The sequence below is a fragment of the Pyxicephalus adspersus genome, chromosome 3 (assembly GCF_032062135.1).
Source record: "Pyxicephalus adspersus chromosome 3, UCB_Pads_2.0, whole genome shotgun sequence".
Lineage (NCBI taxonomy): Eukaryota > Metazoa > Chordata > Amphibia > Anura > Pyxicephalidae > Pyxicephalus > Pyxicephalus adspersus.
The window spans coordinates 143517393-143531178 of NC_092860.1; the positions used below are offsets into that span (position 1 = coordinate 143517393).

At 39.2% G+C, this 13786-nt stretch overlaps 1 protein-coding gene across 1 annotated transcript; it reads right to left on the minus strand.

The window, feature by feature from the left end:
- Positions 1-8047: 8047 nt before the first annotated feature.
- LOC140327836 (fatty acid-binding protein 1, liver-like) lies at positions 8048-12647 on the minus strand. The gene is made up of 4 exons (XM_072407150.1): positions 12504-12647; positions 10753-10925; positions 9476-9565; positions 8048-8154 (listed from the first exon to the last, which is right to left on the minus strand). The coding sequence occupies exons 1-4, from the start codon at positions 12568-12570 to the stop codon at positions 8101-8103; spliced, it is 384 nt and encodes a 127-aa protein (XP_072263251.1). The 5' UTR covers positions 12571-12647; the 3' UTR covers positions 8048-8100.
- Positions 12648-13786: the final 1139 nt, after the last annotated feature.

The following is a 13786-nucleotide window of genomic DNA, read 5'->3' on the forward strand; positions in this document are numbered from 1 at the left end:
TATACAAATGATCCATCGTTATGATCATTGATCATAAGGAGAAAGCCATGGATGGAACAAGAATGAGTGAAGAATGGAAACAAATGGAGGAGAGAAGAATGAAAAAGGAGGAGAATAACTGCAGAAGAGTATTAATGGAGAGGAGAATGGCTGGAGAGGTGATTGGGTATTGATAGATACAGAAGAGAATAAGAGAGGAGAGTGAAAATGGATATAAACATAAACAGAAGACAGCGGACATATAAAGAAATGAAGGAGAAGTAGAATGACCCGAGATAATCAATGGATTTATTTCTAAAAAAGAAAAAAAGTAAAAAAAATATTACTGCTACAGACAACATCTACAAATTGATATTTAGGGGGGTTATAGCACTGCTTTTGTTAATTAGTACACATGTTTTGTAAACAAATTAAAAATGACTCATAACTCTATTGTAATCATCTTGCATTTCATTCTTTATCTTTATTTCATTCAATTCTTTATCTCACTTGCGCTTTATTGTCTATCTTACTTTATATCCTTAAGCTACATACACACGTCAGATGATTCTCATCTAATTATCACTACAGGGCTGGTATTGGATGAGAATCTGACATGGGTACAGTGCTTGTCTGACGTCGTTCTTGGATCTATCCTGGAGGAGCCATGAACAACGAACGACTGCAATGCAAGTGAAGAGGAGAGAGCACAGTGGGGTGCTACTTGCTCATTCTCCCCCCTCCCCTCTCAATAGAACAGAAAGGTGCTGTATGTACAGCGCTCGTTCATGCATCTTTCAGTCTTTTGCCGTTGGAAAGGATAGTGAAAGATCGTTTCCAATGACAAAAGTCTAACGTCTGTACGCAGCCTTATTCTGTCCATAAAGTTTATTCTGATCTTTCTGTTGCTTATCTTTGCAATTTTCCTGGTCACTAGACAAAAAGGCCTCAACTAAAACATTTGGGTTCATTTAAAAAACCGAGATTCTAACTTTCACCAGCCAAAGTAATGGAGAATCAATCATTACCACTTAAAATACTTTTACCTGGAAAATTCTCCACCAGAGAATGTTTACTGAATTTCAAATTCACTGCTGTATAAATAGAGTGATTGTGCATTTTTTAATTCAGTAAATAATAAAAATAAAAGTTTTAATAAAATAGGAATACAAGTTATATTTCAATAAAGATGGTTGATGAAGCATGTCATTATCAGTTCTGTAAATGATTCTCCATTTAGAATACTGAGATTTGCTCAGGTGACTATAGAGAATATTGGGACACAAATAGTTATTTTAAGAACAAAACAATTATGAATCTGCAACACACTTTGTTAAAATCCTTGCATTGTATAAATATCATCCAGACAGAAACGTTTATTTCTCAAAAGTTTTCAAGAGTTTCATTTCATGGGTAGTGTTTTATTAAGTGGTAAATTTAGGATTTAAGTTAAATGTTAGGCTTAGTTTTGGTGATTAAATTAGGGGTTTGGTCAGCTTAAGATGACTGTCTAGAGGTGATTGCTACACATAGCTGCAGCAGCCCTCATAATCCTCAGCTACAGCCAAAACTTAAGGAAATGTTTGCAGGGATGGGACTGGCTGAGCGGTTCCAGCTGCAGATAAGAAATCACCTGAAAGATTTTTGTTCTTTCTATTCAGTTGTAAATTCACAAGACACATAACAGGTGCAACTGAAATATGTTTTACCTTTGATCCTATAACTCTTCACACAAAGGAATTGCAAAAGTCTAACATTACAATCTTATTTTCTATAAATCAAAACTGGTTCTAGTGTGTCAAGGGGAAGTATTAAACATGGGAACATTTTTTAACAAAAAAAAAATATACATCAGTGTTTCATGATCTTTTTAACTTGGGGGGACCTCTGAAATAACTTTCAGGTCTTCAGGGAACCCCTGTAATAATTACAATATCCACGGATCACAGAACATTGGGATGGTGATCAGAAAAAATGTCCTACAATACTTTCCATTGGGAAAATTGTCACCCTTACCGACTTTTCTAGAGCTGCCCCGACTCTCTGGAATGGTCTTCCTCCTCCTATTCGGCTTGCTCCTACTTTCTGCTCATTTAAAAGAGCATTAAAAACTTATTTTGTCACACCTGCCTACCCGTCTTCTTCTGTCTTTTAAAACCATCACTACTTCCCAGCACTACATATCTCCCCTCCTATTTTGCGTTACTTCCCCCACCTCCTAGATTGTAAGCTCTTCTGGGCAGGGTCCTATCCCTCTTCTGTGCCATTGTTTGTACCTGTTTGTCATTGTGCTCCTTGGGGTGACATGAAAAAAATATCAGGAAACACTTTTGTCTTTGTCAGTGCTACACTTGTGACTTTACATTTAAAATGCAATTGTACTCTGTGGGTGGTGAGATTCTGCCATAATCACTAATTATACAGAGCACTTGCAGAATATGGCAAAGACTTACCTGTTTGCATGTACTCTGCAGCAATGACAGGATCCTGTCTCTACCATGTCCCAGATAGCTGCTTGCTTTGTCACCACAGTGAACCACTGGTCAATGATAAGAGAATCTTTCTTCTATTGACACTAATACAAAGTGGCATGTCTTTCAATGACCACTGTGGTATACCACCCTTGTGGGATCACCTTTTCTTGGGGTAAGAGGTATTGTCAGACTGCAGGAGAGATGGATGAAGCACACTGGAGACAGTGGATAAGGTTGAAACTCACCCGCAGTCAGTTTTATTAAAATGTTGCATTAGATAAAACAAAACAAAAATAAATCCTAGCCAGTCAGGCACTAACTTTACAGCAGGCAGATTCCTCTCTACCAGTTGGTGGCTAACCCAGTCAACTCAACACTAACATTCCAGTAAACTTTACTCAATGTAGTACAACAATGGCTCCCACAGACAGCTTCCTTGTGCCCCAGGTCAGGGAGCTTCCTTCCTCTCTTTCCCCTTTTACCTGCTGCTCACAGTTCTGCAGCAATTAAAGACCAGACAAAACCAAACTCTGGCCTGGATCAGAACACTTCTGAATGACATGCAAAACCCAGGTCTGGAATCCCAGCAGACCTGTTGCTGGTTAATCTCTCCCATAGAAAAGGAAACATGGAAAACTATACCTTCCCCCAAAGATGACTCTTTTTGCCATGTCACGCTACTAATACATAGCCCACTGACCAGCAGTGTAAGAAGGCTCCTTTCCACTAGGGATGAGCGAGAATGCCTCTGACATTCTCGCAAAAATTTCCCCGAACTTCTGATGGGTCCGTGAAATTCCGGTGAACCGATTTCACGAATTCCATTGAAGTGCAGGCTCCCACGCTCCCTGGGCTGTACTTATCATTGATAAGTACTGCACAGGGAGCGTGGGAACCTGCTGTCACAGCAGATTGGAGGCACGCAAGTGTTTCTCCATTGAGAGTTCATCTTAGTTCAGTTCCTACGGTCACCTGGCTGTACTTATCATTGATAAGTACAGCCCAGGGAGCGTGGGAACCTGTGGTCACAGCTGATTGGCGGCACGCGAGTGCCCCCAATCAGCTGTGACTGCAGGCAAACTCCAGATGAACTTTTAATGGGGTTTCTCCATTGAGTGTTCATCTGAGTTCAGTTCCTACGGTCACTGGACTGTACTTATCATTGAAAAGTACAGCCCAGTAACTGTGGGAACCTGCAGTCACAGCTGATTGGGTGCCTCCAATCAGCTGTGACTGCAGGCAAACTCCAGATGAACTCTCAATGAAGATTCTTCATTGAGAGATCATCTGTGTTCAGCGAGAACACAACCTCGTGGTGAATCACAAGGGTGTTCTCGCTTACATGTTCTATAAGTGAGAAAGGCCCGATTTGCGGCGAGATCGAAATTAAAAATTTTGCTCGCTCATCCCTACTTTCCACCAACCATCAATGCGGGGATGAATTCTCCTAATGGACACAATACTTGGAGAACAACAATTTGTTTTCTGTTTTTCTGGTCTTAATAACTTTTGTTTCATTATATTATTGTTATTATTATTATTATTATTAATAATATTATTATTACTGAAAAAAGCATAAGTGTGATAAATGATCTGTTCTGGGTGTCCAATACTATATTCAGGCCACATACTTTTGCATTTTTTCATATATTCATTAGATTGTGATTCCTTTTGAGGGACGTGATATGTCTATGGACTTTGTAAAGCACTGTGTATTATGTCTGCGCTATATAAATACTGGTAATAATGATAATATAAATCATATTTACAACTTTGTAAGGTATTCTATTGTGAGATGCAAGGTCATCCATAACTGTTTCTCTAGATACTCTAACAATGTCAGGTCTCCTGATGTACATCTACAAGCAATACTTAGAACTGTCAAGTTTATAGAAATCGTAATTTGCTTTGTAGTTTCTCCCTCTGGAGCAATTAAATATTTTAAACTTTACAATAAAAGCTTGGGTAAAGGTGTGTTATGTATGATAAACTTTGTGTTATTGACCTGGTCATATATTTTTTACTTTTGACAAAATAACAACATTATGAAACAGCATAGGTAACCACCTACAATTCCATAAAAAATCAAATAGCCTTGAAAAATTGTTACACAAGACAATTTAATGTTATAAAAATTATTTTTCTAATTATATCTGTAACTGCTGCAATTTTTTAAAGATTTAAATGCAATATTGTAACCTGGAGGTATTTTGTACCTGGGTGTTGTATGGAATGCCCTCAGAAGTTTCCTGGTTTCGTGATTTTCCCAGACATCTGCACTAAGATACAAGTTCAGATTTAGACATCTCATGCAATAGGAATTTCAGTTTTGATGAGGTAATAAGCCCCTCGTATTCAGAAATCAGTCTGAAATGGACATTGTGAATTGAACTGCTAAATTTTTGGAACAGAATGTGCAACAAAGTTTGTTAAAATGCCTGTAATATATATACATCACCCAGAAGAGATTATTTTTTTCCCCAACAAAGGTTGGAGTTACACGTTAAGAAATAAACAGCAACCACTCACCAATCTAAATAAATACTCTAAATTCTGTAAAATAATGTAAAATATTATTAATGGTACTTACCAGTCCCACCTCCATTGACTGTAATCCATGATCTCTTGTAGAGCTACATTGCATCTTTAGCATCTAACACATGCTTGTTTGTCAGATGCCTTGGCCCCCTGAAAAAATGCACAAAATTTCTTTTGCAAACTTCATACACATAGTGATGGCATTATAAGGGCTATGGCCAGTTTTAAAGTAGTGGGCACTTGCTAAGGGCTCTTCCCTTTTCCAGGACTTTCATTGACTATGGGAGGCGTACAGGTAGCTGGAATGCTGTGCATTTGGCCCTCCACTTCATATTTGCCCAAGGCATGCAAGTTCTCCAGGGCTCCCATTGACAAAATGGCAGGGTTGTAGCAAGATAAAGACTTCATTTTTGCCAGGGATCCATTTTTGTCTAAAATTGGCCCGGCAATGGGCAGAGAACAAAGCCATGATAGGGAACTCGAGCTCACCAGTGACCACTACAAGGATAGGGAGCAGAGAGAATACTCCTTATAACAGGAAGAGTACAGGAAATGTTTAATGTTGGAATACTGCACAGATCTAAAAGAAATACACAAACTTCAAGTAACAACAACTTTTGTATTTAGGCAATAATTATTTAGCCTGGAGTTCAGTTTTAATTAGACCACTGATATAACCAAATGAGACATGTAGTCCTCCTTCATTTAAAGTTAAAGGTCTGTTAAGGGTGAAGGCTGTATAATATTTTAAGAGGTATAATGACCTTGTTGGAATGTTTATGTTGTATTTTATATGAATAGCCAAGGTTGAAGGACAAGAAAACTTGTAAATGACGTGAAGTTATCTAGTAATGTGAACAGACTTTCCTGTATCTGAAATAGGTGCTTTTAAAGGTTATACAACTATTATATATATATTTGACTTTTAGTGATCTATTTTTTCCCCCAAGATTACCCAAATTTTACCCAAAAGGTACACATTTTTACGTTGTATTCAATTACGAAATGTATTTATCACCTTTTAATTACAATTGATGAATTTTTCTTGCATAAACAATGGGTGTGTGTGTTTAGGTGGTATTGGAATTAGTATAATTTCACAGTTCTTCATTGTGTGAAATGCTTCTTTAATCATTTAGTATTCTTTATCCTCAGCCACAGTCCTGCTATTTATTTACCTACTTGAGCTGTACAATCCCAAAGCAGACATGAACTCAGCAAATCCAATATCACAAAATCACCTAAAATAATACTTTTACTGCAGCTTAGTGTGAATCCCCTTCTTCCACACACATACCAACTTTCTATTTTCACTCACAGCCCCCCTGCATGCATTTTGTAGTATTTTGTTTGGGGCATTAAGCATCTTTCCTTCTGGGTCACTTATCTGTGCTCCATCCAGACCAATAATGATATATTAGTTGAGCTGTCATGAACAGCAGGAGTGAAATCATAAAAAAAGAAGAGGGGGCACGGTAAACGTGCCCGCTCCTTTACACCCCTGCCCATGTGTCACTCAAAGGGGAAGAAACTTCCCCCAGAGTGACATCATGATACCAGATCCGAGTCTGCGATGGGAAAGTGGGCGGGTTGAGTTCAGAGAGACAATCCACCCACCACCCTGAGCCTGCAGTTCCATACGGGAGACATGCTCCTTGGCTCTGGTCGGTGCACCCCTTCCCCAGCAGGGTCCTTCTCCTGACAGGGGGGGGGGGGGGGGAGCAGACCAGCCAGAGCCACAGACCACAAAATAATTCTTTGCAAAATATCACACGTGCCCATTCCCAAAAAATTCGAGGGTACCACATTCCCACCTGTGCCCACCACACTACACCCCTAATGAACAGATGTATAGAAATAGCATCTCAGGGAGGCTTTGTAGCTTTATATTGATAGGACTTCTCTTTTAGATTAAACTGTTAGCACAATGTTGCATTCTTTGAGCCTGATTTATTAAAGCTCTCCAAGGCTGGGGAGGATACACTTTCATCTGTGAAGCTGGGTGATCCAGCAAACCTGGAATGGATTTCTAGCAAATGTTTTGAATCCTGGACCAGATTCATTCATGGTTTGCTGAATCACCCAGCCTCACTGATGAATATGTATCTTCTCCAGCCTTTAGAGGCTTTTATAAAATAGACACAATGGAAAGAAAGAAAAAATCAAGGCCAAGTTTCAACCTAACCAACCTTCCTTCCTTTTATTTACGTTCCCAGCCCCAATGGGGATGAGTTTGGGGTAACCAGCCCCCCCAAAAAAAAAGACGGAAGTATTGCGCGGAGGTAGTGGGTGGAGCTATATCACGAATGGAAGCCTGGAATCACCTACTACATGGGAACTGCAGATCTGGCTGTAGTCTATTATGTTTCTGCATGTTGATCCACTAATGGAAACTCTAAGGAATGTATGAAATGCATTTTGTGTATGTTCTATTTGCGTTGTGTGGTGTTCTTTCATTGTGCTGCACATGTCATATTGGCCATGATTAAACTGTCCTGCAAATGGCAATTTTTAAACTACTATATCCTATTTTTGCAGTAAAATCTTAACTTGTCTTGTTGTCTTGATCGCTAGTGAATTTGGGCCTTGAATTCCTCAATAAAAATGTCCTTCTGATGGCTAATTTTACACTCCTGTATCATCTGCTATTTTCTCATTCTTAAAATAAAACAACTGATTGTACTCCTAACCAACACTTTCATGAGTTTGGATGAACAAGCCCTTCAGTGGAAAAGTAGGGAAGTACATTGCAGGAATTTGGTCAAGCCAAAGAGAAGCCTGGGAGCACCTAGTACCTGGGAACTGCAGAACTTCATATATTGTATTAAGTTTCAGCATATTGATCCACTAATGGAAGCCATAAGCAATGTATGAGATATAATGTGTGAATGTTCTAAGTGTGTTGTGTGGTGTTCTTTCAATACATTGTGTTGTACATGTCATACTTCATACTGTTACCCTGTAACCTGTATTACAATTTTGTCACGTTATCAGACAGAAGTTATATGTAACAACAAAAGTATTTTTGTTATATAGGCCAAAGTAGACAATGTAGATTGCTTTATAAGTCTTTATTTTACGCAGTAAAAAATAAGAAGCATTTTCTGTCCTAGGAGACTCTCTTGCTGATCCTCTTGTAGACAATGTCTTTTAGAGTCAAAACCTGAAAGTAAACAAAACTCAGAATGAACACAATTATTAGTAAACAATGTGATATGTCAACTTACTTTGAACTGACTCACATCAAATAACTTTTCTAAAAGCCCCCTCCCAGGCATGTATGTGTGTCTAAGGGGGGTCAGGACGGTGGTGTTAAAACAAAAGTACAAAGCTAGTGTTGACAGCATTCAAATTGTTTTTCAAAATCCAATTGATATTAAGTGGTGCATGGTGGTAATCAATACCAGGGAGGTATAGGTATGGTTATGGTTAGCTGAACCTTTACTCTTGATGAGTTGCGCATACATAGATGAACTTTTCCAGTGCCCAACAGATTAATTGCTGGAACTGGTAAACTATGGCTAATATACCACACTTAACTTCATTACTGAGCTTATACAGGGAGGAAGGGAAACAGTGGCTTTGATTCTCAGGGGGCAACGGGCAGGTTAGCAGGTATGCAAAAACCAAAATGGCATCCCTCTAGGTGACGCCCAAGGAGGAAAAGTGAAGTTGGATCCATATTCAGAGCATAAACACCCTGGAAAGGAACAAACTAAAACAGTGGGATTTCAAGGTGCTAAGTTTGATAAAAAGATTCTTATATTTCTTTTTAGCATTTGAAAACATTGGAATACACATCAAAACAGTGCAAACATACATTAAAACATAATCAGAGGGCCAAGAGGCGCCACTAAACATATATCTTCTACCGCTTGGTTATAGATTGAAGTAACCAACCACACACAGTTGATATATAAGGTTTTTTCTAAACAACATTCTGCTGCAACAAGGTAAGTACTATATATATTATTCTACGCGTTTCGTAGATCTAGTCTGTTTCTTCAGGAGTTTCAGGAGTACCAAGCAATTGGTTCATGTGACCGCTGCTTTAAACCACCTTACCTAGATAACCTCTCCCTGCTCTGCTTGCAGCTAGTAATCATGGCGTAATGTTAGCAATCGAAACCATACAATGTTGATTTATATCTCCAGAAAAACACACACTTATACAGAGCAAAGCAAAAATCATCTAGTTAGAGACTTTTTGTTACATGTTAACATTCCATTGTAAATTAAATCATTCTATTCATTTAAATGGGCTGCCAACACATCAAAATGTAAAACAACCTGTACCATGAGACCTATGAGAAGCTTTGTACTTCTGGGCATTGCATATTACATTGAAACCTCTATTTTAAAAAATAGAACAATAAAATTTAAATTCTTTAAATGTAAACCCCATGTTACATTCCCCACTTTACAATAAATATAAGCACACTATTCTCTTTACAGGTAATTGTAATCCATTAGGCAAAACTTACATTGATTAGAGAATCACCGGAAATTTCAGTGACAGAAGTGACTCCTTTCAGTTTCACGACAAGCTTGCCATCCTCTAGATTAAAGGTAGACTGTAAAAAAAAAAATAGACAATTACATATTATTTAGATTAATTATAGAATGTGCACACATAATATATACACTTACTCTAAATGGATGATATTATTGTTAAAATGGCTTAATATTTTAGAGACGACCTACTGGCATGCAAATCAGGAATATCAGAGTGGAGTTAGAACTAATCTGTGTTCCATATTAGTGACCCACAAAGTTCTGTAGACATTGTCCCTGATTTATTAACGTTCTCCAAGGCTGGAGAGAATACACTTTCATCTGTGAAGCTGGGTAATCCAGCAAACCCAGAATGGATATTCTAAAAGTCATTAGCTATTTGTTAGCAAATGTTTTCAATCCTGGACCAGATCCATTCCAGGCTTGCAGATCACACAGCTTCACTGATGAAAGTGTATCCTCTCCAGCCTTGGGGAACGTTAATAAATCAGGGCCATTGAATGAACAAAGCAGACAGGCAACAACTGCAACCTAGATGTTTCATTTAAGTATAGATTTTTATCCACAAACGGCAGACTGTGTAATCTGTTTAAGTAGGGACATCAGAGACTTTGTGAAAAACAGGAATAGGTGTACTTAATCAAAAGCCAATTTACAATAAAGATTATATTCCAGTTTTTTATTTCCAAATGTTTTTCACATTTCTGTTCCCTCCCATCCTAGACAATTATGCGACCTTCAACCAGCCTTAACCTCCCTTGTGGTAATCCTGAGTGTGAGCCACACTCAGGGTTCAATTGAGGGCTTACCTGGTCACCACAAGCCCACGGCGTCCTCCAGTGATGCCGATCTGGCACCTCTGTCCCCATGGCGATGCCCGGCTGGCATTGGCGTCTGCTTGGAGATCCCCAGCATCTGTATCCACTGGCCTCGCATCCCCGATGTATGAACGTTGGGGATGCAAGGCCATGGGATGCAGATGCTGGGCGGCCATGTGACGTGTGTACATGCAGGCGGCATGCACTGGTGGGTGGGGCTGGTGGAAATGTTAAAATAACAAGTATATCAAATGTACCACTTTGACATTTAAAACTAATCATAATGCCAGGGAGGTTAAGCTGCAGTTGTTTCTTAGTTCTTAGTTAAAACCAGTCCTTGCTAAAGTCAGTCTTTTCTTTACATATTTAAAGTCAGTAAAATAGTTTTTCTTCTATTGGAACCTAAATTTATTATAATGACTCTTTACCTTAACTTTCTCCCCATTCAGTGTTTCTATCTCAGTCTCCTCTCCGATAGTGAATTCAGTACGTTGGACCCTTGGGCCAGTGGTCACTGTGATCACAAAGTGATTACCGTTCTGCAAAATTTCTGTCACGCTCTTCACATCTTTTCCTTTCTGTATTATGTCATCTGGAAGACCTGTAAAAATACAGATATTGTGTGATCTTCAGGCTCATAAACTTTGCTTACAGGTGTGGATGACCTAGCTGATTGTTTATGTCTCAGCTAGGACTACAAATGAAAATTCATTGAGTTACCACCTCTTTCAAGCTCTATTCTCTCCGGGTTCCAGAAGGGCAAATGGAAAAATCACTTCAATGGGAACAAAAGCAAAAACATTGGTGAGTCTTGTAATATCTGCAAGATTTTTGTTTTAGTTAGAAAATAATCATTTTATCAGGAGTCTTTTTTTTTAGATCCAAATAAAAGCACATATAATACAATACATATAATTATCCTATTGGGTAGAAAATCAGCCCAGAGAATTTTAATTTAAGATCCATTAAGCAGGCATATGTAAATCAAGTTAAGGTAACCATTGTAATATATTAATTTCCAGAGATATCCTGTGCAATTATTATTACTTTGGCCTTTATTAGCCTGGCCATAAATGGTCCAAACTCACTGTCAGACTGAAGACAATAAAGAGCATTTTCAATGTGTTCATTGAACATGACTTATTGGAAAGTCTCTGCAACCTGGAGAGCAGATCCAATGATGGTAATAATCCTGCATCAGGGTTTTAATTGTCTGGCTGGATTTGTAGATTAACACCAGCATAACCTGGCACTTCAGTTGGCACACCAATGCCAGTCTGTTGCCTTTTGCTTTATAACACTAGAGCCATATGGACTGCTTAAGTAAACGGAGAAACAATAAGTAAAATGCAGCAGCCTATATCAAACGATTCCTATTGATGTAAAAGGCAACCATGCAAATTTGCAATGCATGGTAATGTATGATATATGATATGTATTGAAGTGCCCTACAGTGAAAGTGGTTTTAAATGACATCCCGACAGACCTCTACATCATACCACCATGTACAGGTGTTTTAGAACAGCGGTCGCCAACCAGTGGTCCACGAGAAAATGTTGGTGGTTGGCGTTTCTGACCTGTGCGCCCCCCAGCGGCAGTCAGGAAAAAGACCCTGCTTGGGGGCACACCGGCCAGAGCCACGAACCATGTCCCCCATTTGGGTTCGAGTCCTAGGGGGGTTTTTCCATCATGACGTCACTATGGGGGAAGTTTCTTCCCCTTTGAGTGACACAAGGCTCCCCACACATGTGCAGTCCAGAGCCCATAAATTTAGTGGTCCGTAGATCTAAAAAGGTTGGCGACCACTGTTTTAGAACACCATCCATGTATTTTAATGCACTGTGTTAAATAAAGGTGCAAGTTCATTTAAAAATGTGCCATGCGATGTGTTCTCTCCTTTTCCACTATGCACATTATCACTCAAAATACTGCTTGTTAATGTGCATCCAATAATGCATCGTAACACATTGTCAAGAGTCTGAATGGGTCCTTTTTTTCTATGATATGTCCTGTTGCTATTCCCTGATTGCCTCTAACTTCAATTAAAACAAAGAAACAAAAAATGGGGCCAACAAACTCCTACGTGTTTAAGTCTTCCAATGTAATTCTCCTGCAGATAAATTAAACTGTACAAAAAAAAATCATAAAAAGTCAAATTCATAAATATTTTTGGTATTACCAATGGCTTTCATGAAAGCCTCGAAGTTCTCCTGGGACTGTAGCTCATAGGTTCCTGAGAAAACCATTGTAGATGGAGATGCTGATCTTCTGCTCCTGCAGAGAGTCACAGAGGGAATGTTTCACCTGCTTATTCACTTCTCTTTATATGAGTCGGCTCTAATCTCTATGATCAGCAGTGAAATGATGTCACCTGCTTTACAGGTTGGTTAAAACATTACCAGCCACCTTACATATTTTGTGATTGGTCACTTTGGATGGTATCACAGCCAATCACAGACATCAGAAATAACTGAAAGCTAGCAACCAATCTGCATTTTCCAATATTTGTCTTTTATTGTGATCTCCACTGAGTTTATAAGCATCACCAACTCTATATATGGTACAATGTTTACCACTAGATGATACAGTACCTTTGTCTTACTTTTATCAATCTGGGTCATATTGATCAGTAACTTATCTGCAAACTGAAATTTAAGGAATAATAAGACTTTGTAAGCAAGCAAATTAAAGCATGCATTATAAGAAGTAAAGCCATATTCTTTATTTTTTTAAACCTATTAAAATGTATAAAACCTACCGTGTTTCCCCGATGATAAGCCATCCCCATCAAATAAGGCACCCCCCGATTTTGCCCAAAACAATAAAATAAAGCACCCCCCGCAAATAAGACACCCCCCTATACCTGCGCCTGAAAGAATCTCCCATTCGGGTGGTACGGTGGGTAACTTTGTGCCTCTGTGTGACTCCTCGGTGCTGGCTGCAGTGCAGAGCAAAACAGAAAGTAACTTCAAAGGCCGCGCACGTGCCCGCGACTCCACGCCAGGAAGGACAAGCAAGCTGCTGATTCCTGCCCTAACGGAGTCTGTTACCCGGCTGTACGGTAAAAAAGTGAGTCAGTGATCAGAAGGGGACAATGAATGGCACAGAGTGATCAGAAGGGAACAATGAATGGCACAGAGTGATCAGAAGGGGACAATGAATGGCACAGAGTGATCAGAAGGGAACAATGAATGGCACAGAGTGATCAGAAGGGGACAATGAATGGCACATACGGTAGTGATCAGAAGGGAACAATGAATGGCACAGAGTGATTAGAAGGGGACAATGAATGGCACAGAGTGATCAGAAGGGGACAATGAATGGCACAGAGTGATCAGAAGGGGACAATGAATGGCACAGAGTCATCAGAAGGGGACAATGAATGGCACATGAGTGATCAGAAAGGGGCAATGAATGGCACATGAGTGTTCAGAAAGGGACAATGAATGGCACAGAGTGATC

What these genes read in the sequence shown, in the direction of transcription:
- LOC140327836 (XM_072407150.1), bottom strand. Translation starts at nt 12,570, where the DNA reads ATGGTTTTCTCAGGAACCTATGAGCTACAGTCCCAGGAGAACTTCGAG. An exon ending in TGAATGGGGAGAAAGTTAAG is followed by an intron (nt 9,566 to 10,752) that starts GTAAAGAGTCAT and finishes TTTTTTTTACAG; the next exon opens with TCTACCTTTAATCTAGAGGA. An exon ending in CCGGTGATTCTCTAATCAAT is followed by an intron (nt 8,155 to 9,475) that starts GTAAGTTTTGCC and finishes GTTTACTTTCAG; the next exon opens with GTTTTGACTCTAAAAGACAT.